General features: G+C 38.9%; 1 protein-coding gene across 1 annotated transcript in view; it reads left to right on the forward strand.

Annotated features, from left to right (window-relative positions):
- The window catches only part of LOC126092319 (la-related protein 7), an 84,801-nt gene extending 57,736 nt beyond the window's left edge, over nt 1-27,065 (forward strand). Inside the window, exons 7-9 of the mRNA XM_049907855.1 lie at nt 2,258-2,513; nt 11,222-11,363; nt 26,805-27,065. Coding sequence (XP_049763812.1) covers nt 2,258-2,513; nt 11,222-11,363; nt 26,805-26,953 — 547 coding nt within the window. The 3' untranslated portion in view covers nt 26,954-27,065. The remainder of the gene's footprint in view (nt 1-2,257; nt 2,514-11,221; nt 11,364-26,804) is intronic.
- Nucleotides 27,066-27,573: the final 508 nt, after the last annotated feature.

Consider the following 27,573-nt stretch of genomic DNA (forward strand, 5'->3'; position numbering starts at 1 on the left):
AAAAAAAAGGGGAGTATATTGGGGTATAAGAACAAAATTTAAGCAGTTTATCACATTTTTCCAACGTTATAAAATTTTATTTTATTTATAAATCATGTTCTAAACTACATTTCCAGTACACTTCCATTTCTCTTTAAGCTCATAAGTGCTTATAATAATGCTTTCGCTTTCTGTCGAAGCTTCTTGTATTGCTTTTGCGGCTGTGGACTCATTGAGAATCATCTCTTTTTATCATCTAGCAGTAGTCCTCTATCATGTTGACATTCCATCTTCCTTGATATCTTCTTTCCATTTCTTTGATGTCTTGGTGGAATCTTTTGCCTTGGCTCTTCACTTACATCACCAAGGATTGCAGGGAAGTAGTCAAGATGTGAGTGGAGAAAATGAACTTTAATGCTCATGTTACAGCCCAGCTTCTTAAAGTTGTCAAGCATGTCTGCGATGATTGTCATGTAGTTTGGATCTCTTTTGTTTCCTAGGAAACAGGTAACAACTAATTTAAAAGATGTCCATGCTGCCTTTTCTTTTGTTTCCATTTTGTCCACAAAGTTTGGATATGTCATTAGTTTTATAATGTCTGGTCCGACAAAGATTCCTTCCTTTAGCATTGCCTCAGATAAACCAGGAAACTGTTCACAAAGATATCTGAAACACTCCCCTTCTTTTGGCAATGCCTTAACAAAATGTTTCATCAGTCCCAACTTAATGTGAAGTGGTGGAAGTAACACCTTTTTGGGATCCACAAGGCTTTTCCTCTCAACTTTTTTAACCCCTACCTGTAAGGTTTTTCTCAAGGGCCGAGCTTTTTTTATGTAGTGTTGCTTTCTGTCTCTGTTGTCCCATTCACAGAGAAAGCAAGGGAACTTTGTGTAGCCACTTTGTTGACCAAGCAGCATTGAAGTCACTTTTAAATCAGTGACCATTTGTGGTCTGAGTAGCAGAGTTTGCTTAAAACCAGTTCAAGGTTTTCGTAACATTCTTTTAAGTGAACCAAGTGTCCAACTGGTATAGAAGCATACTTATTGCCATTTTGTAGAAGTATTGCTTTAAGGCTTCTTTTTAAATAATCAATAAAAAGTCTCCACTCATCAGGAGCATATTCTATTTTGAAATGTGCCATAAGTCCAGGAACATCACTGTAAAACACCAGGTCACTTTCTTGAGAGAAGAAAGACACAAACTGCTTTTCCCTTGATCGATACCAAGAAAAGGATGTACCCGGAACCAACATATGTTTATCTTTCAATCTAGATCCTAAAACCTCTGCCGATTCTTTAGAATGGAATGGGATCGGTTGAGCCAGGATCGTAGCAATCTATGTCTTCCTCACTATCACCTTGATGAGCCCATGGCTCGTGATCATATATATCACCCAAAGAATCTGGAGGAGAGGTTATTGGTACTTCATGTCCATGAGGAACAGGGGCTAATGGCTGATTGAATGTTAGGGTAAGAGATATCCTTTTTGTTTTTCAAATTGAAACCTCATACATTGCAAAAATAAAAATAGCAGTCATCACTATGATTTTTGGGCTCCCTCCAAACCATTGGTATTCCAAAATGTAAGGACTGCTTTTTACATTGAAATCATTGTCTCAGTTCTTCAACAGACACTGAACAAACTTTGTGTGGGGCCCAAGACTTATCTTGATCGCCTAACTTTATACCAGAATAGCCAAAATATACTTTTTCAACAAATTCGGAAATGTTTCTTTGTTGCTTTTTAACGGCATAGTTACCACAAATGTAGCAGAAGCAATCTGGCGAGTTTATGCATCCTCTGGTAACCATTGTCCATAAAACAACTTCACAACACAAGAAAACAGTCACTTCTTTAAAGCAGTAATAACAACAACATGTGAACAGCACAGAGTGAAGAGGTACTGTGAACTGAAGGACAATAGCAGAAGCTCACTGCTTGGTGATGGTGGGGGAAGGGGTAGCATGACAGACAGGCACTGACATGAAAATACTGCTGGTTTTTCCAAATTACTTTTTATTTTACCTATATCTTGTATAAAAACGGGTAAGTAACAGTTTATGGAGATCCTAAAAACCATAATTCAAACTTACTAGAGTGCTGAAATATCGAAAAAAAGCTAAAACTAGACAAGCAGTTTGTGAAATAACTATATGTGATGGAATTTTTTCAATATTTTCCCTGAAAACAGCATTGAAAACAATATAAAAAAATCACTTAATAAATTTGAAACAATTTTTATGTTTCAGACCTTTGTAATTGGAATGTGTGTTGCAGGCGTGAATGGAAACGCCTCCGAAATAAATACCTGGACTTGCAGCGTAGCAAAATGAAGGCAGTGAAGCAGCATCTGGCGAGAGCAAGGTGGGCTTCTCAGACTCCCCGTGCATACAGTGAGGATGGTGAAAATCACCATGAAGTGGCACAGCAGCAAGCAGTTGTATCTTCAGACCCTCCTCGAACTGTGTTTACTCCGGGCGTCATAGCACACGTTACACTTGACGAGCCTATCACAGATGTGGCGAAGTTCAAGGTAAATTTTGAGGAATCCTTACTGAATTGGTTAACAAATTAGTCGGCCAAAAGCAATGGCAAGGTGCTATAATTGTAAAGAGACAATCTCATCAGTTAGTTTAGTTGCAGGGAGATCTACAGCAAAAACAAATTTGGGTTACAACCCAAACATATGTGTAGTCATTAGTCTTAAAATGAAGAGGGTCGCTCACTTAGAAGTGAAAGAGCATACTTAACTGTGTTCAGTGACACCTCATTGCCAACTGGTCAGAGTTGTCTAAATCCAGGCTGGAAACTAAACTGTTGTTGGGGGCTAAAGACTACCACATGTGTGAATGTGATGAATTTGTGAGAAGTGTCCATAAGAGGTTTGTTGTTCGTTGGACTTGAACTACAGTTCTTCAGCACAAAGAATGCAGTGTCTTTATATTTGTTTGTTAGCAGAGTTTCAACACTAACTTTTGCTGAAAAAATTGTATTCCTGGAGATTACTGTTACTTAAACCCAAGAAAATGCACTTTTCCTGTCTTCTTGAACTTTACTAGTTTGACATTCAGAGTATCTCAGTTATTGAGTTTTATGCTACATTTACAATATTGTACAAATTTAGTTATGCAGTTAAATATTTTTGTATGTTATTGAAAATATAATTTTCACTTCATGCACAGCCCACTTTCAAATTATATATATACTTTTTGTTTTTAAGATTTTCTTAGACCCACATCGTAATCAGTAACTTCACTCTTACTTTTCTAGGAGCCCTTTAACACATTCCTGTCACTGCCAGTAGAAACTACAGGCGTGTTGTGACTTCCCCTAACAGTAAGTGAAGAATTACGAGTGTGCTGCTTTCCTGATTGTTTCTTCATGGCGTATTATTTTGGAGCAGTGACTGCTTAAAGCCAGTTATTCGCTTTTTAGTACTTTGGAGTGCTACTAAATGGATGTTCCTGCTTCTATAAAGGGCTACATGACTTGAAATACATGTTACAGGCGAAATCAGTTCCCACACATTTGAGGTTGTAGGGAGCTTCCGTAGTTGTTTTGATCACAAAAGTTTATCATAAAATGGGGAACATTTTGACTGATGAAGAAATTCTGAGGCTGCTTGAAGAATCTGATTCCAAAATTGATGATAACGGTTTTGAAATCAATGACAGTTTTCCTGAAACACACAGTAATCTACTTTCCTTTGTCTTGTAAGCGGGAGCCACATAAAAAGTTTCCGGCTTTGTGGGACTGCAGCAGTCACTGTGGTGTGCCTGGAATGTGTTAAAATACCTTCATAGATATTTTGCATCACAAACAGCTATAGTCCACATGCTTTACTTTGCATAAAAATTTGGTTTCATTTATAGGATAAGTCTTGAAAATCAGTTCTCTCTTGTTTATTTCTTTATTATCTCCTTTAGCCCTTCAAAATATCATTTTTGAGAGCTACAAGTTGGATTATCAAAATGTATGATAATATAAGGAGCGTTCAAATGAAAACATCATTAACCAGACCAGTTGAAATTTACACACCACTTCAGGGTAACACAGTGAGACATCTAAGGACACGAAGGTAGTGTCGTCACTTCCCCCTAAAAGAGTCAAAGCTGTGCCCTCAGCAGACAAGGTGATGCTCACTGTCTTTTTTTACGTTCGAAGTCTGATACTGATTGAATTCCTCGAACATGGAAAAACCATTAACAGTGATGTGTACTGTGAGACACTCTATAGCCTGCGCAAGTCCATCAAAAGCAAATGGCCTGTGCTGCTCATGGAGGGAGTGATTCGACTCCATGATAATGCATGTCCACATATCTCCAAGATAACACAATGTATAATGGCCAAGTTCGAGTGGGAGTAGTGAGATGTTACATGTCATTCATAGAAAGACATGTTCCACACCCTCGATATCCATTGGCCGACAAAAGATATTCGTGGATTAAGGTAGTTAGTAAGTAGGAAGCACCCACTTTTGTGAGAGTTTTAGATGGTTTGTGCAGATCGGAATTGTACAAATCCTGTGCTGTCAGCAATGTGGGACACAGACTGGCACGTCTACATGCTGTAGAGCCGCAAGGGAAAGGCATGGAGTACATGTGACCTCCATAATGCCAAAGAAATCATCACAGCATTGGTGTTCAGGTTTTATCACCCTATTGTTCCGAGACTTGCAGGTGATGGACACATGTAATGTATGTGTAGTCAATTCATTAAGAGAAGTTAGAGTTATACATGATAGGAAATATATTGAGTTTAACTTCCTTGGAACAAGAGAAGTCTGGACACAACAGATCAAAGTCCATGGAGAGAAGCTGTGTCACTGTTCAAGGGTACTGAATAGCAGGGCCATTGTGAAGCATTGGTACTGTATGGTGACCGCAAGAAAGAAGGAAGAGAAGCATGAAATCTAGCAAGATACGGAAGTTACTGATCGATCACTGGACTTTTTCAGCGGCCTATTCCTAACATCCCAATTAGGGAAATAAAGCCTAAGGAAACATTCCAGCAGCTTGAGAATCTGTCCTACAGCCCAGACTTGTCATCCTGCGACTTCCATGAGTTTGGTCTGCTAGGAAAACATCTCTGAGGGAAGCACTTCACTTCAGACAACAAAGTGAAGGACACAGTGGACTGGCTCCTGCTATGGCCACAGGAATTCTGTGAAAAGGGAGTATTTCGGCTCGTGAAATGTGGGATAGTTGTTCTCAGGCCTCTGGTGATTACTTCTGAATAAAGACTCCAGTTATACCCACAGTATTGTTTCGTACCTTTTCTTTTGAACCTCCCTCATACATTAGTGTCACATTTTATTTTGCTCTTATAACACAGAATTATTAATGTTCCTCAGCTCACAAATATTACCTTTAGACATTTTTCATGTAAAAGTCAGTCAGTTCATTGGTAGTCATCCTAAAGTTATTTGAAATGGTGTTATGAAACCCATAATCCCCTCGTCATAAAATGGACATCCACTTGTTTGATATTTCCTGTTCATAATATCAATGCTAATTGCATACTATTAACCCCTGTTTCCCCAACTTAAATCCCTTCGAGCACATATGGGATACATTAGAGAGAGATACTGCAACATGACCACATGCATCAGTTACCATCCACCAGTGGTCAGCCACGATGGTGGAGGAATGGAACGCCTTATCGTAACAACTACTTACCGCCTTTATGCCAGCATGAGAGTACAATGCTGCACATGGTGATCACAAATCCTATTAAGAACCACGTACCACCTTTTGTAATGTCCAGGGGAACATCATAAATTGTGGTGGCTTAAGTGTAATTATTGTCTTTCAATTTAAGTGTCATTTCTGTTTGTCTCATTGTGTATTTCTTTCAGTTACCTTCTGCACTATACTATAGCAATTCTTTCCATGTATGATCCAAGTTTCAGTGAGCTATACTACTTAGCAGTTGCACATCATGCTAAAGTTACTTTCATCCTTAAATTTTGCTCATCAGTGTTCTTGAAAGCACTGTAATTTTCATTTATTATATTTGTGCATCCAACTTAGTGCAGAAATGAATAAAAACATTGTGGTTTTAGATACTGTGGCATGTTTATTTTGCATCTCTAGCATTCTCTCACTTGGTGGCATACTTTATATAAACATGATAGCTATTGTAATGGTAATGACTGCTTTATTGTTTTGTATGACATGACTACTTAATTGTTTGTTTATTTATTTATTTACATAGTTTATGCCCACATTGGAGCACTAAAATCAAACATAATACAACAGAGTCTACAATGATTAAGTTTAGGTCTTAGTAGTCAGCAATTTCTTCGTTTTCCAAGATTTCTTCATTCGTTATGATCTGGCTGCTCTTTCTTTTGCAGATATGACATACTTCTTCCATTTTGATGGTCTGAATGTCAGCAGTGTGTATTTGTTCTTCAGAAGCAGTTTCTCTTCTCTGTGTTGAATTTGGTGTGTGGTGATGTTCAATTCATCCAGATCACTTTGTACTTCTTTAAACCACGTGTTTTTTGGTTTTACTGTTGCAAAAGTAGTCAAAAAGTTGCTTCAGGATTCTAGTATTTGGTAGGCCAGATGTGTGGCTGAAAAATGCACTCCTTCTTTTCCGCATCGTATCAATAATGGATTCACTTTCTTTATACACTACTGATTTGGGCAGATATCTCCATTGCCCATTAACTTGATGCTTTTTACTGATAATTGTTTGGAGTATTCTTTTATCAACTTTCTGCAATTTGTCAGTTGTTGCTTGAGTGTTTGGTTTTAATAGTGTTTCACTTGCATATGTTGCTTCTGGTTTAACGACGGAGGAGTAATGTCGAAATTTAGCAGTTATTGAGAGAGATTGTTTTTTGTAGGTTGGCCATGTGGTTCTCGCTGTAGTTTCAATGTTCTACTCTCTATTGATGATGTTTCATTAGCATTCCAAGTAATAATCTCACCAAGCTATTTAAACTTTTTTACTACTTTAATATTTTGATCATTATGGAATATGATATGGGATGTGTCAACTGGGAAGCTGGGCATAATTTCAGTTTTCTCAAATGAAATTTGCAATCCAACCTTTGCCGCTAATCGTTCTAGTTGTTCTATCTGAACCTTTGCTTCATCAATATTGTTTGCTAGCAGCGCCAAATCATCTGCAAATTCTAGGCAGTTAAGTCGAATCTTTTTTCCACTCTTAACAGATGGTGGGCATATTTTGTTCCATTCATGCATGATTTTCTCCAGCACATAATTGAAGAATAACAGAGACAATCCATCACCTTGTCAGAGGCCAGTATGTATCTCAAAATGTTCAGAGAATTCATTTCTGAACCTTACTCTAGCTTTGGTACTTCGAAGGGTGACTGCAGTGAGGTTGACAAGTTTCTGATGTAAACCAAATTCTTTAAGAATTGACAGCAGATATTCATGATGGATACTATCGTAGGCTTTTTTTAAAATCGACAAAGGTGATCACTAGCATCCTGACCCTTTGATATTTCATTATCCATTTGATCAGGACAGCTTCGTCCTGGATGAAAGCCTTCTTGATATTCACCTAGTTCACCATCGAACTGTTCATGAATTCTGAAATACAGAACCTTGGAAAAAATTTTATTAGTAATATCCAGCAGGGATGTAACCCTATAATTATTTGGATCCATTCTATCTCCTTTTTTGTGTGATGGATGGATTATCACAACATTCCATTCCTCTGGTAAGTTCTCAGTATTCCAAATGTCAGTAAGGTGTTTGTCTAAGTCCAGAATAGTTGTACATTTGCATATTTCCAAAGTTCTGCCACAATTTGGTTCTCACCAGCTGCTTTATAATTCCTAAGTGAGTCAATCGCTGCTTGTACTTCATCTGGATGTGGTGGTATAACTTTTTCTAAATGTGTTTTGTTTATTGGATTAGGGGTCAAATTCCAAATGATGTTCAGGTTCCCTGCTATTTAGTAACTGTTTGAAATATTTAGCTAATATCATTGAAGTGTCATAATTGTTATGTGCTACCTTTCCGTTTGTATCCTTCATCATAAGAGTAGGTGGAATTGTATTTTGACTGGTACTGTTTGAATGTCTGATAGTATCTCTTGGCTTGTGGCGATTGAAAGCATCCTCGATAGATTTTAGCGAGGTCTTATGAAATTGCCTTTTTACCCTTGTAATTTCTTTGGCAGTTGACCGTCTAGCATTTCTTAATACCTCCCTGGAGCTTTTAGTTCTTTTTTGTTGGACATTTAATCAGGCCTTATGTCTATGTTGAATCGCTACATCGCATTTCTCATTCCACCAAGTGTGTTTCTTGCATTTCCGTACAGGAGATACTTTTTCAGCCAAGGCTTTTAATCTATTGACAGTGACTTCTAGATTGTCACTTAAAGGTATTCTTGATTTCTCGTAATATGAGGGCGGTTCAGAAAGTAACCTCCGATCGGTCACAGTGCGGGTTGTGGGGGGAGTAGCGATGCCATCTGTGCGTTCACGCACTCAACAGGTCAGTCGGCATCAAGCCGTGGTCGAGTGAACGTCGTACCTGCGCTAGTTTAGTTTTTGTGGCAGTTTGAAATGTGTGCTGCAATAGAAAACCCCGCCAAATGTGAAGTGCGTGCTGTCATAAGGTTTTTTACAGCCAAAGGATATTCTGCAGCAGCTATTCATCGTGAGCTTTGTGCCGTGTACGGACCAAGAGTTATGAGTGAAGGAGTTGTCCATGAATGGGTACGTTTATTTAAAAGTGGACGAGAAAACGTTCATGATGAAGATAGGAGTGGTAGACCATCATTGGTGACTGACGAACTCGTTCAGACAGTTGATGCAAAAGTTCGTGAAAATCGACGTTTCTCAATGTCGGAGTTGTCTACTGGTTTTCCACAGATTTCTAAGACTCTCTTGTACGAGATAGTGACAGCAAGATTGGGTTACCGTAAGTTCTGTGCACGATGGGTGCCCAAAATTCTTACCGACCACCACAAAACTCAAAGAATGGCCTCTGCATTAGACTTTCTGTCACGTTATGAGGACGAAGGAGAACCATTGTTAAACAGAATCGTGACCGGTGACGAAACCTGGATTAAGTACGTGAACCCTGAGACAAAAGAACAATCAAAGATGTGGGCACATTCAAATTCGCCTACCAAACCAAGAAAAGCCTCGCAAGATTTTTCTGCCAGAAAACTGATGGCAACGGTGTTTTGGGATGCCAAAGGGGTGTTGTTGGTTGAATTCATGGAACGTGGTACGACCATTAATCAAGAAGTGTACTGTGAAACAATAAAAAAGTTACGACGGGCTATACAGAACAAACGCCGTGGTATGCTGACTTCCGGTATCGTTTTTTTGCACGATAACCCCCGTCCTCACTCTGCTCGCAGAACAGCGGCCCTTCTTGAGTCCTTCAAGTGGGACGTTATCAACCATCCACCTTACAGCCCAGACCTGGCGCCAAGTGATTATCACCTCTTCATGCATTTGAAGAAATGGCTTGGGTCACAGCGGTTTGATGACGACGAAGAGCTCAAAGATGCGGTCACATGCTGGCTCCAGGCACAAGCGGGTGATTTTTATGCAGAAGGAATTTCAAAGCTTGTGAAGAGATACGATAAGTGCCTCAATCGCTATGGAGACTATGTAGAAAAATAGTGCAAAGATGTAGTTGTAAGATGTATATATTAAAATATTTTTATTTAACTTGGCGTATTTTTTTAAATCAACCGGAGGTTACTTTCTGAACGGCCCTCGTATATCTGATTGTTAATAATATAACCAGGGTCATATGTTCTCTTTGTATCTAACTTTTGAAGTTTGCTTTTTCTTTTAGGTGTCAGTTTGATTTTGGTTTTTGAAATGTAGTGGTCCAAATCAACATCGATGCCATGCAGCACTTTAACATTATAGATTTCCTTATGAAATTTCTGATTCATGGCCACATGATCTATCTGGAACGCTCCTAGCTTGACGTTAGGGCATTTCCGTGTCATTAACTTATGTGGTCTTCTCTTAAACCTTGTCGTCTTCAAAACCAATCCATTTGTAGTACAAAATTCAATTAACCATTCCCCATTCTTGTTTATAAGTTTAGCACTGGCCATCGCCCCACCACATCTCGAAATTTCTTCTCTCATACTACCTACGCATTACAGTTCCCAAGCAGAATTTTAATGTTAGTATCCGGTATGGCCCTTACTAGTTGATCAAATTCATCCCAGAATTTTTCTGTTCCGTCCTTGTCAGTTCTGTTTTTAACATTACTTGGAGCATGAATATGTATCAGTGTGTATCTTGTGTTTTCCACCTTAATTGTTAACAATGCCATTCTTGAGGAATTGGATGAAAAATCCTCAGTGTAATCCAATATTCTATTATGTACCAAGAAACCCGCACTGAATTGGGGGACATTTTCTATTACCCTTTCTCCTGGTGGTCCCTTATAAAGTCGATATCCTCCTGATTCAATCGGGTCCTGGTCAGTATTGCATATCTCTTGAAGGGCTGTGATAACTACGTTCTGTTGATCTAAGACACCTGTTAAATGTTTCAATTTACCAACTTTCCTTGAAGAATTAATATTTACAGTTGTAAAATACGAAAATCTTCCTGGTTTGTTAAATTTTAGCACCTTCATATGTGGGAAATGTTGCATGTTTGTTTGTTCATTCAGTGCATCACTAGGTGCTCTGACTCGCCTTTGTCCTCTATGTGACATCCCACCGTATCCGAATGGTGTCTTCAACTGGATAATCTCATCATGACTTTCAGTAGAAGACTCCTCATATTTGTTTGATTGTCTGATCAGTGATCAAGTATCTGACCAAGGTCTGGGTTAATTGTTTTATACAAAGCTTTACAATGCTTGTCACATGTACACTCTGAAAAACCTGTAATTTCATAAAAAAAAGTATTTTTGTGCCACATACCTTTCAAAGATACTGTGGCCAAATCTCTATATACATTTCAAAGATACACTGTGGCCAATCCTCATGTTAGCCACTATCTAAACCTCTCATTTCTCAAAATGTATTGGCACAAGTTGGGAAAAACCAAAGAATATATTAATACACCTGTGGAAAAAACAGTTCTGCTTGAAAGCTGTGAGTTGAACAGCACGCTCTACAGAGAAGTAAGTTTGTTTTGTATCCATACTTCTGAAAACTGCGGGGCAAAACCATGTCATGTTGCATAGTTATAATCATCAAAATTATGATAAATCTTGTTATTTCATTTTTTAAATATTTTTTTCATTTCTGTCTGAACAGAGTGATGTAAGAGGATATTCTGACGTGCAGTATGTTGACATCTTAGAAGGGACGAATGAAGCATATGTGAGATTTTCTACACCATCATCTGCTGCACATTTTGTTCAAGAGAAGCCTTTTGGCAATATGGAGATCCTCTCTGGTAAGTGTTGCCTGTAATCATGTAACACAGAATTCCAGGTAAGATCATTGTTCCTATTTGATATTAGATGTGTGATAAAAAAGGAACAATACTGTAAATTGAAAAGGGCTATTTGTAAGGAATTGTGTGCTAAATTTAGTCACAGTATAACTTGTAATAATAAGATTGTCACTAAATTTGGTACAAAATTAGAGTCTGATTGTTGTATTTCTCCATTAAACATGTCAACCTTTATGCATGAACAGATTTATCATCAAAATGAAACTGCAGTCAACAAAAATATTGTGTCTATCAAGATTGTAAATCAATCTGTCTGTGAAGTTGCTTGGACCCGACTACCTGGTCTAAATGAACTCAATGTAATCATCGGATGTTTATACCCACCAGCCGATTTCACTGTAACACTTGCAGGATCATTCAAAGAAAGTCTGCATGTACTAATGTGGATATATCCAGAACATGCAGTATTAGTTGGGGGTGACTTTAACTACTGAGTATAGATTGGGACTTCTATTAAATTCGTTGTAGGTAGTACAGACAGACAGTCTTGTGAAGTAGTTCTTAACACAGTTTCTAAAAACTGTCTTGAGCAACTAGTTAGACAATCCACATGCAGTGGTGGCAATATAAAGGGTGATCAAGTTTCTATTTGAGGATGTTGCTTCAGTGTGTGTACAACATAGTGCAACTCCAATGCGGGTATACAAGCGCCTACATTTCGGAAAGGGGTTAATGTGGCATGCGTGTGGTAAATGCAGAAATGTGAACCGTGGCGACTTTATTATGAAATACTTCCAAACAGGGCCAACGTGCTGTTATTCCTTTCTAGACTGTTGAAGGATAAATGTTGGTAGACGTCTGTCATAGACTGAAGAAAGTGTATGGTGCAGAATGCCTGTTGAAAAACACAGTTGTGGAATGGGATGTCGATTTTGGTGCTGGTTGCGATTAGACACAAGATGCCAGTCAATCTGGGAGGTGCGAGTCTCAAGTGAGAGACTCAAGTGGAAGACACCGTGCACCTGCCCTAGAGTCCTGATCTCCCCTCATATGACTCTCATGGCTTTGATCCCCTAAGAAAGGCCTTTAATGGTTGACAATTCCTCAGACGAGGATGTGCAGCAGACAGTTACGGACTTCTTCACACAGCAGGACATGGTGTTTTACCAAATGAGTATCTTCAACCAACTACATCTGTGGGATCATTACCTCAGTGCTCACAGCAATTTTGACTGATTGGCACATGGTTTCTGGACTGTATGGCCTTCGTACAGAACCTTTTTTACTGCTCCTTACATTTTAGATCTTGTAGCTACAAACAAGCCAGACCTTGACTCTTCAGTATAGAGATTAGGATTAGTGATCGTGAAGAAAACTTTGTGATGATGGGTACTGAAGTTAATGAAGCCATCTAGAGGCTAGAAGAGTTTTTACGCTGGAAAAAAACAGATGAGCAGTTGTTGGCAATTCTACTTACAAAGAAACATCACCAACTTGACCTCATATTTTATGGAGAAAAAAGCAAACTTGCAAGAAATCAGCCCCACAAATTGATCGTGTGCCAAAATTCAGGCCATAATTTTGATAGTATGCAGTGATGACCTTCTGAAAGTACAGCTTTTAACTTCCGTGTGCACCAGTTTTTTGTCACTCATTCCACCTTACTGCTGTCACCTAATGCCTGAGCACCACGTACTGTGCAGTGGATGACGGAGCCCTCCTATTCATGGGATGTTGAAGGTGAGGGAATTGGAGGAGAGAAATTGGATACATCTGACCAACTTGTTTTGAAATCTGCATGAAAGTAATATGAGTGCATAATACGTCAACCTCACACACACACACACACACACACACATACCTTCAATATTATTTAAACAGTATTCTTGTATTGATATTCTGCAGCTACATATATGCCTCAGTATCAGAATTAAGAAACCCAAGTAACTGTAGAATTATTATGAAATAAAGGTAATGATATTCAGTTTACAGTTTAATCATGCCTATCACATTGAAGAATAGCAGATCTCCTGCAAATGTCTTCTGCTTTAACAATGCCAGCTATATAATCCAAAGAAAATAATGCACCACAGAGATGTTGATAATTAAATAGTGCTGTGCTACCTCTTTATTGGCACACTGATTCATTTTATTCATTTAGATTGCATTTACTAATCTCAACAACAAAAATTTAGAGCAAGGAGATCTCTGACACAACTACTGGTTGGAAACCACACACATTGATACAATAAACAGAGTGTGTTACCAAAATGGAAACAGTATTTCACAAACCTCTAACTCACTCCACTGTACAGCACTTTATGCTCAGCATTAAGTGACCGCAGTGGTGCGGACGAGTGACAAACAATTGGTGCATGGAAAAGTTAACAAGCTATACCTTCAGAGGCTCGTAACTGCGTACTGTCAGAATCATGCCCAAAGAAAGCACAGGATCGATTGCTAGGGCTGATAACCTCGCAAGTGCGCTCTTTTCACTTTGAAATGTGGGTTCAAGTTGGTGATATTTCCTGGTTAGACAATGAATGGCCTCCATTTAGTTCCAGTATGATGGATGTAGAGGAATTATGGGCAAAGTTTAAACTGATTGTAAATCATGCCCTGAAGAAATGTGTGCTGAGTTAGTAGGTTGAGAAATGAAAGGATCCACCTTGGTTTAATAATAAAATTTGTAAAATGCTGAGGAAGTAGGGATTGTTGTACTCTTGGTTTGGAAAAAGAATTGGAAATCTCAGGAGGCTAAATTTGCAGAATGTGTGAAGCATGCAACTGCCACCATCATAAATTAACGAAGGATCTTGCCAATAATCAGAGGAAATTATGATCCCATGTAAAATAACTAAGTGGGTCAGCTCGATTCAGTCACTTGTCAATAAGTCTGGTGTAGCAACAGAGAAAATAAAATGAAAGCTGAAAGTTTAAATTTCGCATTAAAAAAAATCTTTCATGCATTAAAGTCGTATAGTCATACTATCATTGTCGTGCATATTCCCGTATGGAGGACATGTAAATAGGTATCCCTGGCATTAAGAAGCAACTGAAAAAGTTGAAAACAAGTAATTTGCTACGTCTGGAGTGAATTTCCACATCTTCTTGGGAACCGTGGATGAAGGGCAACATGCAGAATCCATTTACCTAAATTTCCAGAAAGAGTTTGACACTGTGCCCCACTGCAAAATGCTGGTGAGATAGTTTCTAAGATATGGTAGTGATTCGGAAACATATCAAGTAATAGGAACCAGTACCTTGTCCTGGACAGTGAGTGTTCATCAGGGATAATGATATCTTATGATGTGTGCCAGGGAAGTGTGGTAGGAGTGCCCATTTTCTTTGTATACATAAACAATCTTATGGATAGTGTGAGCAGCAAATCGCAACAGTTTGGGGATGACACTGTGTTGTACAGGAAAGTTTTTTGTTGTTGAGTGACTGTAGGATGACACAAGATGACTTACAAGGGGACCTTCAGAAGTGTAAATAACGGTTTTTCATAGGTCTTGGAAATGTTAAAGAGGGACATGCCCCGAGTGTGAGACCCATTTTATTTTACAGAAAATCAGCAAACAGTGTAAATTGTGTGAAATTATTAAAAATATTCAGTTTTGCATAGTAATTTAATTTTCACATCATTATTACAAAATCTTACTCGCTATCGCCTGCATCGCTTACTATGCCACATCAGAAATTCAGATAATATTTGTCGTAAAAGCAATAAAAACACAATGTTTTACAGCATCAAGCACATTTCATAAAAGCTACTGTCTTGCAGGCACATGAAGTTTTTAAGAGCGATACAGGAAAACATTATTAATTTACATTTAAAAAGTTTTCTCTTTCATCCATTAACTTTGATGCGAACAATGTGTATTTGATCATATTTGAATAAGCAGGTGCCCTGAATTGATGCAACATTAATGAGTGTAGTTTTATGAATTGTCTCTGGACACGATTGCTCTGTTGGTCTTCAACAAATTGGGAATATTCTGAAATTTCTTCATGAACTTTTTAACCTGTCAGTAAAAATATACATCGCAAGGCTGGCAAAGTGCATTACACTTTGGTGGAATAACTTTTACAGTGCAAGTGCACGCTTTCCTCTCATCCATTAAGATGTGATTGTATTCAGTCAGATCAGTCTGCTCTCCACACGTATCAATGATATACAAAAATTTTCCTGTCTGACGTATGGAAAATCACAGATTTTAAAAAAGTCTTCATACAACAGTTTCTTGAACTTCCCTGATTTTGTGCAGTACACAATTACAGTTTTAAATTTGAGGACTAATTCATCCACTCTTTTCTGAACATTAGGGCCAAATTTTCCCACCAGTTCCTGCACACATAAAACAACATACAGGATCACATTTCCTGTTGCAGTTAGGGTGTACTGTGCTGTGTACAAATGACTTATCTTGTTTAAATCTTTTCTCTGCATGAGAGTGGTTCTCGCCCCTTTCTCCAAGAGGGATCTATTCTATGTTGATCGATATTGACAGCCCGTTTAATTGGTGCTGATTACGTAGTTGAGGTTAAAATTACCAGTAAGTATTTTCATTTGTGTGCAGAATTCTTCTGCAGCTACTAATACTTCTTCCATTGTTGCACATTCTTTGGAACTGATGAACTTCACAATCTTCCTCTGCCTGATTTTTGTGCTTTTGTTTAAATCGTTCGACCCATGTCGAGCTGGTCACGAAATTAAAGGTATCCAATAAAATTGGAACAGCAGTGTTCATCGCCCATTGCTGTAGTTCTGGTTGCCACGTGCTCGCAGAAGAAATTATATTATTTTCACAAGCCAGTCTCTTTTTTACAATGTATTTGACATATGTTTTTATATGATTTACCTGTTCCAAATTGTGTCTCGCTTCGCTGAACCATTCATACATCTCATGATCAATACTGTTCCATTTATCACTATAAGTTCCACCTCATGTTACATCCTCTTTCCATCGATATAGCATTGATTTATGTATTAATTGAGAGACGCTGTGGGACTGCATTTCGGATGTACTACTGTACTACTGCAAGAGCGACTGCTCATTCTTTGTTTGATAGAGGCACATAATCTGCTGGTTCATGTCTTAATACGTCGGTCCACACAAAAGTGAAACTTACTGCCTCATATTTGTGCACCTCGTCTTCTTCGTTGATGTTTATTAACTCATTGTCATCGATGATCCATCTCTTGGCCAACAGGTCTTGTATTGCAATACATATTTCGTTGCCAATTGCAATTGAATTAGCAGAGATTGTGCTGGGTGGTGTATTTGTTAGAAGATTTAGATCATGAAGCAACTTTTCGGCCTATTTGATGGCGTTACTGATTTCACCTCTCGATTGTTCATTCAGCTCCTCTACCTCTGATGTATCGTCTTCTGGCTGCACTTCTGTAGGCACATTTGGGTCGTCCATTTCACTGTATTCTTGGAACACGCACAGCACTAATGACGGATGTTGAAGCCAAATGTAAACTAGTGCTTTATGAGCTAGGCCTTCATCGTTTATTTGACCATGGCGATACATTTTCATAAAGCACAAAGGACTGTCCAAGCAAACTCTGTGGATCATAAAATTATATTGCCATAGCCAAATTAAAGGGCGATGACCAGATTGATATACTGTCGCAATACACAGAGTTCGCATGAGATGTCTGCATGGACAGTCCTTTTTCTGTTTGACCGAGCCTACACAGTTTAAAATTCTTAATAATGTCACACAATTTACACTGTTTGTTGATAGTCTCTAAAATAAAATGGAAAAATGTTGGACTATTATCATAATGTTATGCATATTACAGTGCACAGTGACCTTCAAAATCAATTTTCTCGAAAAACGAGGCCCATCATTATAAAAGCGGGTAGCCTCATACTCAGGGCATGTCCCTCTACAACATATCCGAGACCGATCAAAATTTGTTATTTACACTTCTGATGGTCCCTTTGTTAGACAGAATTTCTATTTGGTGTGAGAAAAGCAGCTAGTTCTAAATGCAGAAAAATGTAATTTTAGCAGATGAGTAGGAAATCTGATTCTGTAGTGTTTGAATACAAGATTAGTGATGTGTTGATTGATATGACTGAGCACATAAGATTGGTTATATCAGAGGCATATTATTGCCTTCAGTCTATTGGGAGAACTCTTGGATATTGTAACTCAGCTATAAATGAGACCCTGTATAGAACACTACTGCCACCCATTCTTGAATACTGCTAGAACAGTTGCGGAGCCCCACTAGGTTGGATCACAGAGAGACATTAACACAATTCAGAGGCATGCTGGTTGATTTGTTACCAGTATGTTTGACCTGCATGTGAGTATTATAGAAATGCTCTGTGAACTCAAATTGGAATCCCTTTTGAGAAGACGACCATTTTTATTTATTTATTTTATTTTTTATTTTATTTATTTATTTATTTTTTTGTGAGAAAATTTACAGAATTGGCATTTGTGGTTGACTGCAGAATGATTCTATTGCCACTGTTGTACATTGCATGTAAGATCGTGAAGACAGGATAAGAGAAATTAGGTTCATATGGAGGCATATAGACAATAATTTTTCTCTCACTTTTGAGTGGGACGTGAAAAGGAATGCCAGGTAGTGGTACAAGGTATGCTCCACCATGTATCGTATAGTGCCTTACAGAGTATGTATGCAATTATAGATGTTGATCAAACTAGAATGTAATACTTACAAAACAGATGTTTGCTTTTTTATTGCATGAGAAGCAAGCGGACACAATCCCAAAATATGCTAGCTTTTATAACCAGGGACTCCATTTGTCAAATGAAAGGAAAAGGTTTTTGGGAGCAAGACTAATATGGAGTGACTAGGAAAGTCAAGATAGGATTGCATATTAAGGAAGCAATAACAGGAAAACTGTAGAGGGAAGTATGCAACAAAATACACTGACAAAAACAGTGAAGCACCCAGAAGACGTGGTCAATTGTCAGTGTAACTTCATACAAATACTGACTATCAGTGGGTATGTTAGAGTTGCAATTTGCTGTAGCCAACAAGGTGCATTAGCGTTGTTTGTGTTACGTGTTGTTACTAGGCCGGGTAGAATATATAAGGGACATGACAGCAATCAATGTTGAGTGGTCTCTGTGAAGAACACAAGAGATGTCACATAATTTTGTGACACAGCATTATTAGTGCCTGACAGTTACAAAGTGGTCTCATTGCGGTTCTCCATTTGGACAAATTGATCGAACCATGCAGTATCCAGATTTGAGGGGCATGCGGATGTCACAGTGGCCTGATGTTGGACTGCATGGGAACTTGGCAGGCGTACGCATAAGGTTCCAGCTGACCGTGTGTGACCACAAAGGAGGATCACCCTATTGTGTACCAAGCACATTGTAATCCTTTGACATATGCACCTCCTGTCAGAGAAAAAGTAATGGACTCCCTGCAACATCCTATGTCATTCCACACCATTGGTCACAGACTAACAGCAGTTACCATCCCATGCGTAGAACGTCATTAACACAATAACAAAAGTGGCTGTGTTTGGAGTGGTGCAGCTGGGAAGCATGGACTGATGTAAGGCACTGTATTATGTTCATTGACGACTAACGATTCTGCATTACTCTGGATGACCATCATCAGCGAGTATGTCAATAACCTGGGAAGAGGTCCCATCTTTCCAGTGTTTTGGATAAGCACCGTGGTGTTACTCTGGGCATCATGATGTGGAAAGCCATTGGTTATGACTTCAGGGCATGGCTGGTAGTGATTGAGGGGAACTTTGAGAGCGCAGTGGTACTTCATGGGCAACCTGTTTCCTCGTGTGCTCTTTTTCATGTGACAGTATCGTGGTGCCATTTTTCAATAGGACATCGCTCATCCACACATATCAGATGTTTTTATTAACTCTCTGCATGGCACTGAGGCACTCTTGTTGCCAGCAAAATCCCCAGATCTGTCCCTGATAGGGTGGGACCGAGTTGAACGTCAGCTCTATCCCAGTGGCAGTGTCCCGGATATCGAGGACCAAGTACAACAGTTGTGAGTTAGCTTGCCCCAGGGGAGGGAACAATGACTCTATGACATCCTTCTGAAGCAAATCAGTGAATGCCTCCAGGCCAGAGGAGATGTAATGTCATATTGATAAGTGGTCTCATATTGCCATGTTTTTTGTAAATTTGACTCAGTTTTACAGTCATTGCTATAATGTCACTTAGCATCTCAACTCATGAAGTTTCACTTAGTTTCCTCTTCCTCTTCTGGGTGCTTCATCTTTTCTGTCAGGGATTATAGCTCATTTCTTGTTTGCTGCTCCAGTTGTCCTATTTCACCTTTAGACCGGAATCCTGGCTGATTATCCTAGCTGAACCTTGATTAAATTCGTTTTTTGTGGTATCTGCAAAGTACCTGATAACATATGTTTACCTTTCAATATGGTACTGAAAAATTATGGAAGCAGTAAAAGTTATCACTCATCGTATATTTTAGATATTTACAAGCAAATAAACAAAATTGCAAATATTGCTGAGTGTTCAAAACATGTCAATTTTTAAAAATAAGCTTACAAGAAACATACACTTGCTTTTAGTTTAGGTACAATCACATAATATAATAACAATCACACCCATACATTGGCCATCTTCAGATACTGTACTAAACAGTATATTTAGTCTGATGACAGACATTGTGAAAGCTTTGATCACCAAATGATGCCTACAATGTATAGTACACTGTTGCAGTTCACATGTGCAAACAGATGCACCCGAGTGGGCACGGGCATCGGGACAGGTCGGCAAACAGCTGACGCAGGGCAGTCCTACAGCCAGGCCATAATGTGGAGTACCATACTGATTGGACGAGTGCAAGCAAGTAGTGGTGGCAAAGCAGCTTGCGCATGTACAGAATGTGTGCTGTAGGGCTGCCTAACACTACCCACAGCTGTCTGTGAGTGTGGTGAGGGATGTCTGTGCCCCTTGGGGCAATATCAGAACAGTGTGATGGATCTAAATATGGCCAATGTATGATCGAGATCAGTTACGGTTATTATATGTTTGTATCGAAAATAAAAAGAAGGTTTGATTACCAAACAGCTGCATTAAAAAAGATTGCTAGATATTATTCAGCTATCGGACTTCGTCCTTCATCAGAAATAGCCAAAACAAAACTCCATTCACATTCACAACTCTCATATGTGGCCTCTTGCAACTTGCCTCACCTCTGTCTTGCTATTCCTCCCTCTCCCTGTACCACCTCAGTACCCCCACTACCCACTCCTGCGAAGGTCATTTCCCACCTTAGATGCAGTCGTGTCTTAGTACCCAGAAATGCAGTGGGCATATGTGTAGCTGGTCGAAGCTAATACAGTGTGTTACTTCCACAAATGATCTGTCACCTTGATGATATGACACTAATTTTTACTGTAATTATGTTCGTATGGCCGCCTTTTTGAAGTTCCTCGGTGTAGTAAGTCTGCTATGCAATGCCACTGATCCATGCCACTTCACTTCTCCATCTATAAGAGAGCTCCGATCTGCACAAGCTACAATATGACATATCCACTTTGTAAATAACTCTTCTGTGTTTTTTTTGCTCGTATATAACAGTTACAATGTTGGGTAACCAGATTTCTTATTAATTCATAGATTAGAGCAGCAACTCCGAACAGAATCTTAGAACTTAATGATATGTTACAATATATCTCTTCAACTGTTTATCGAGCATTGACATTATCACTTGCCCATCTGCTCCTTGATTTCCTGTGGGCCAAAGCCCAATCACAGCAGGTGTAGACACTCAATTGCTGCCATGCCTTGGTGGCGTTCTGTGCTGGCGCAACTTTCTCCAAATCTGCATGTATTGGCTTGGTGCGTAAGTGCGTAGGCATAAATTTAATAAATAATAATAAAATAAAACACAACAGAATATATTCTTCTTCACTATTTACAACAGTCTGCCAATGCTGGGGTAACTTTTCAATTCCATGACTAGAAATCACTTGGTTTTGATGTGAAGAACTGGCCGAGCCGTTTTCAGAGTGCATTTTCACCTGGAGAGGAAGTTCCTCGAAATTTGTTCGATATATAGTGGAAAAGGTGAAAATGTGAGGGTGCAAGATCAGGTGAATAAAGTGGGTGTGGAATGACTTCCCAACTCGACTTCTTTATAGTGTAGTGTGTATCAGTCTAGCAGAATTCAGTTGGGTGCTATTGTGGAGTAGCATCCCTTAACGCAGTCTTCCTGGTCATTGTTCTTGGACTGTGCCTGCAGTACATCTCAGTTGTTGACAATAAATGTCAGCAGTGATGGGTACACCTCGGAAAAGCAATTCGTAGTACACCACACCATCGCTGTTCCACCAGATGCATAACATTAACTTTTGTGGATGCGCACAGATCTTTGTAGTGGGAGTTGCTGCTTTGTTTGGGCTCAACCTTTGTTTTCTTGTGCGTATGTTAGCATAAAGACATTAGCATAATGCAGGGTGTATATGCCCCAGGACAACTGGGAAATCAGGGAACAATCCAGGAGTTTTTTCATCCGGGAGAAAACTGGCAAAAACCCCTGGGAATTTTTCATTATTTAGTTTTCAGTTAAATTTTTGTAATTTTGGTTAGTAAGAACTGATAATCCAATGAAGATTTTCACTTTAGCCCACTACTGAAGAATAATATTTAGCAATAAAACATAAATGAGATTATAACACCAAAATAAAACTTAAGTTGCAAAGAAACTGCTCCATTTACAGAACAGAACACAGTGCACAAGCAAACGTCTGCTGACAGCAAAATGTGTCAAAGGCTTTAGGACAAAGACTATGCAATACTTCATAACGATAAACTGCTTTCGATGAGCATGACATCGGAACTGTTTACATTTCTAACAGGTTGTGGGAAAATATTGTGAATGAAGGTTTGAGATGTGTTACTTTCAAAGTAAATTTCCTTTTATGCAAGATGACTTATGCTTTGTGTGAGAATGAATTTCTTAAATCACAGAGTGTTTGACTCTCATTCAGGACTCAACACTTTGAGGAGCCATAATACCAGACATTTATATCATTACTTAAAATTTTACTGGCACATTTGTGTTTGATATATCTTAGAGGATGCAAAACAAATATCGATATTATATGTGAAAGTGTAGCTTTTCTTATTGCTAGAATCTATGTGTATTAACTTTTCCTATTTGTGTGTTCACACTGTTTAACAGTGATGTTGTTGGGGGCTGACTACATTGTATGTCCTATGCTCTGAATATCAGCTGTGATTGGCTGACAAAAACACATTGCTAACTCGATCTCAGTGCTTCGGAAACTAAGATGCTGTCTTTTGTGGACTTCATATTTATACATTCTTAATACGAAAAATGCAGTGTACGTATTGCTGTGGATCAAGGATCTTCCTAAAATGCATCTTTTTTATGCTGAGTTTAGGTTTTTGAAGTGCTAGGACATTCTGCACTGGTGTGTAAAACCTGGACCGATCAAGGAATTGAGAAGTTTCCTAGTTCCAAGGGAAGGTATTGTCACTTAAAATGGAAAAGTATATTTTCACTCAGGAAAAAGTGTCTTTTTAATTGGGAAATCCAGGGAAGACCCAGGAATTTTTTTTCCTTGTCCGCTTATACAACCTGACAGAGACACCATTCTCGTCATTAGTAAATGCAGGATAGGAATGGTTGATGTTGTTCATGATCCAATTGACGACGAGCAAGCAGAGATAATTATATGGCCACCAACTGATTTTTGTGATTTTTGGCTTGGAACATGCAGTACCCATACACCTGATTTTTTAAATGTTCCTCATTGCATGAAAATGTCGCATGATGTTGAAATGATGACAGTTCATCACATTTGCCAGCTGTTGAGTACACTGATATGGATTATTGTTTAAACGATCTTTGTCAAACCGTAAAGGTCTTTCTGAAAGTGGAAAGTCACTAATGTCAAAACAATCCTCCTTAAAACTAGAAAACCATTTTCTTGTCATGCTCTGTCCAATGGCAGGAGCACATATTTCTGGCGCCTCCATGCTGTCTCCCCTCCACTGAACTCAAACAGAAGAATATGTCGGAAATGTGATTTCTCCACTTAGCACTCCATTTTCTAGTGTCCACAGCTCCACTCACTATTTCCAAATCACAAAATGACAATACATAAACTCAGATAGCAACAATGAACTACAAATAAAAATGACAGTTGATAAATAAACCAATGACAACAGAAAAGCAATATGGAAAAAAATGAACTAATGTATCAACCTAATACAGCAACCCTGCGCACTTACAGCGGGAAATTCTGTACAAACTGCGTATTAAATAACGTTTTTACTTGAGCGTCTGTCTTTGGCTTGTGAGGAAGTAGTGAAACGATATTCTGGATGAACATCGTGTTCAATTGCAATACTCACTCTTCTCCATAGAGAGAACCCCCCCCTCTCCCCTCCCCCCCTCCCTCTCCCTCCCATGTGCGCACACACACACACACACACACACACACACACACACACACACACACACACACTCCCTCTCCCTCTCCCTCTCCCTCTCTCTCTCTCTCTCTCTCTCTCTCTCTCTCTCTCGATACATTGTCCCTGCCAACTGCATTGTCCTGCTGTTGAACAGCTAACTTTCGCACTAATTTATTTACCTGATGAGTACTCACTGCCAATTATTCATTAAATATGTACCTTTACTTTCCATTATATGGTAATCTTTCCAGGCAGAAGTGTAATGTAGATGATCATTTATATGTGTCCCATTTGCAAGCTTACTCCATGGTCAAATCTGCACCTATCACATTTTTGTTAGGCTGTATTGATGTTACTCTGGTGGATTAATTGCACAAGGAGCAGTTTGCCACTCCTTGTCCATTGCAGATTTAGCATTTATTGGCTGAAAATAATGTTTGTTGCATGTGGTTAATATTTGATGGTGAGTTACGGTGCAGGTGACTCATATATTAAAAATGGATGTCATTAACTGATATTTGCTTGAGGTAGCCAAATGCATGGCAAAACTTGTACAGAACTCTCATTCCTTTGTGTACTCTGATCATTATGCTAACTAGATACATAGTACAAAATTCACTCATAATTTGACATAATTTTATTCCCATCTCTCTATCTCAAGTAACAACCGATGTAATGGCATATAACATCAAAGTACACCAACAGAAAAAAAAAAAATCGCAACACTAAAAAATAATCAGTGTAGAGTAATGAAATTTCAGGAATACATTTCTCTGTTTAAGTGAATTCCAGGAATACATTTGTCATATTTAAGTGATTAACATTGCAAGATCACAGGTTCATGTAAGCATGAGATAAACGTTTGGCACCGTGAAATGCTGGTACATTAAAAACTGCTGTATATGCCAGACTGTTGAACACAAGCAAGCAAACACGCGTGCATTGTGTCATACTGGTGACAGACGTAAATTTGTGGGATGGAGTTCTATACCTGTTGCACTTGGTCATTCAATAAGGGATGGTTAATGCTGTTTGTGGATGATACTGGAGTTGTCATCAGATGGCAGACCATATGTGCTCAATTGGAGACAGATTTTGATGATTCAGCAGCCCAAGGCAACAGCATGTTGGGTTACAACATTGATATGAAGGCAACAGTTATCCTGTTGGAAAACACCCCCTGGAATGCTGTTCATGAATGGCAGTACAACAGTTCAAATCACGAGACTGACACACAGTTTTGCAATCAGGGTGTATTGATTAACCACAAGAGTGCTCCTGCTGTCATATGAAATCTTAGCCCTATTACACAACTACTTTCAAACTCAGTGAGGTGTTGATAATGGCATTTTTACTGCCTTAAAGGCATTCTTGACTAACAACAATTCACTATGTCCAGTCTTAAAGGTAACTAACATTCAAGATTGTTACAGTGTGTATTTAAAGCAAACCTGATTTGGATCTTCATAGTGGTACAGCTAGTGCCACTCTTATGCGACTGATGTAAAATTTGAATATAATAGAGGGAAACATTCCACGTGGGAAAAATATATCTAAAAACAAAGATGATGAGACTTACCAAACAAAAGCGCTGGCAGGTCGATAGACACATAAACAAACACAAACATACGCACAAAATTCAAGCTTTCGCAACAAACCGTTGCTTCATCAGGAAAGAGGGAAGGAGAGGGAAAGACGAAAGGATGTGGGTTTTAAGGGAGAGGGTAAGGAGTCATTCCAATCCCGGGAGCGGAAAGACTTACATTAGGGGGAAAAAAAGGACAGGTATACACACACACACACACACACACACACACACACACCCGCACATACACAGACACAAGCAGACATTTGTAAAGGCAAAGAGATCTTTGCCCAAACTCTTTGCCTTTACAAATGTCTGCTTGTGTCTGTGTGTGTGTGTGTGTGTGTGTGTGCGCGCGCGCGCGCGCGAGTGTATACCTGTCCTTTTTTTCCCCCTAAGGTAAGTCTTTCCGCTCCCGGGATTGGAATGACTCCTTACCCTCTCCCTTAAAACCCACATCCTTTCGTCTTTCCCTCTCCTTCCCTCTTTCCTGATGAAGCAACGGTTTGTTGCGAAAGCTTGAATTTTGTGTGTATGTTTGTGTTTGTTTGTGTGTCTATCGACCTGCCAGCACTTTTGTTTGGTAAGTCTCATCATCTTTGATGTAAAATTTGAATAGACATCATCTTTCAGATGTAGAAACATGCCTACCAGCTTTTGTTTATGTCACACAACTCCTTCTTGGTGTAGTGATCCCCCTCCCTCAGTCAGTATATGATCACCCTTTCATCATTAAGTGGTGATACTATTCTCAGACCAAACCCAAACCTTGGCTGGCCATGTGGCATGCTAAATTTAAGTATTATATTTTCAACAGTCTTCGTGCCGCCTTTGACTGTTTCCAGCGTGACAATGCGAAGGCAATTATGATGAAATAAATACATTTAATAAACAGTAGAATTAATAGAGGAAAGGGATCCCTTGGTCCATATCTGTGGCACTTGCTAAAGTATTCCTTTTCTGGCATTCAAAGTAACAGGTGACGCCTGTGTGCGGCTGTCTGTGGAAAAGGCCTCTTACTGCCTCTCAGCTGCAGCCCTGCTCACATCTCATCCCTGCTCACATCTCATACCAAATGGTTCAAATGGCTCTGAGCACTATGGGACTTAACTGCTGAGGTCATCAGTCCCCTAGAACTTAGAACTACTTAAACCTAATTATCTAAGGACATCACCAGACTGTAGCGCCTAGAACTGCTCGGCCACACCGGCTGGCCATCTCATACCACAAAACTTTATAGTTCATGTGCAGGTTTAATATTACTTGCAATAAAATGATCAAAATGCACGAATTGTCCAGCTTGTTATTATGGGAACTATCACAAGTTCCATGATGTGATTTTTCATGCCAGTCACTGAAGAAAGGTAACATTGGTAACACTTATGTAATTGTTTCAGGTGATGAGGAAATGAACTACTGGAATAAAATAAAACAGGACCGAGCAGAAAAATTCTCTCAGAAGATTAAAGTGAAACAGAGAGGAAGAGACAAATTACTGAAACGTGTCGAGAGAGAACTAGGAAAACACATAAGATTTGATGAATAGTTATTACCGTTGTTGATCAAAACTGAAGCGTTGTGTGTATCTAAGGAAAACAAATCATGAGCCATATTTGTACATTCATCATTGTAATTCATGAGAGAAGATAAAATTTTACCAATACAATAATTTATTTTATTTGAAAACCCTTTTTCTTTGTTTAATATTTCATCAAAACCTTGTTGTTTCCATAATCAGAAAAATTTCGTGTGACATTACCATATATTGCAAATATTAAACGTTTCTGGTAAGTATTATGCAGTGGTCAAATGTATTTTCTCGGTAAATTTATTTCATCATCATTTGTAGAGAGTATCTTCAGGTAGGCCATAGCTTCATTTCACTCCACACAGTGGCTTGCTGCTGTCTTACTATCCCCATGTCACCACTATCAGCGATGACAACTCACAACAAATGGAATAGAAATTCACTAAACAACTCATTATGATCAAGTTTAATGGTCGCATCAGCTATGTCATTGATGGCATAGCACTTAGAATGCTACTTAATGCTCATTGGCTTTTAGAGAATGCATGATTTAGGTGCGCAGAACAAGCCTAAACTTCACCACCATTGCCTGTGACTCCAACTATAACAGTAAGAAGGCTGATGTTTGCTGCTAGGAC

This window comes from Schistocerca cancellata, chromosome 1 (genome assembly GCF_023864275.1).
Source record: "Schistocerca cancellata isolate TAMUIC-IGC-003103 chromosome 1, iqSchCanc2.1, whole genome shotgun sequence".
NCBI lineage: Eukaryota > Metazoa > Arthropoda > Insecta > Orthoptera > Acrididae > Schistocerca > Schistocerca cancellata.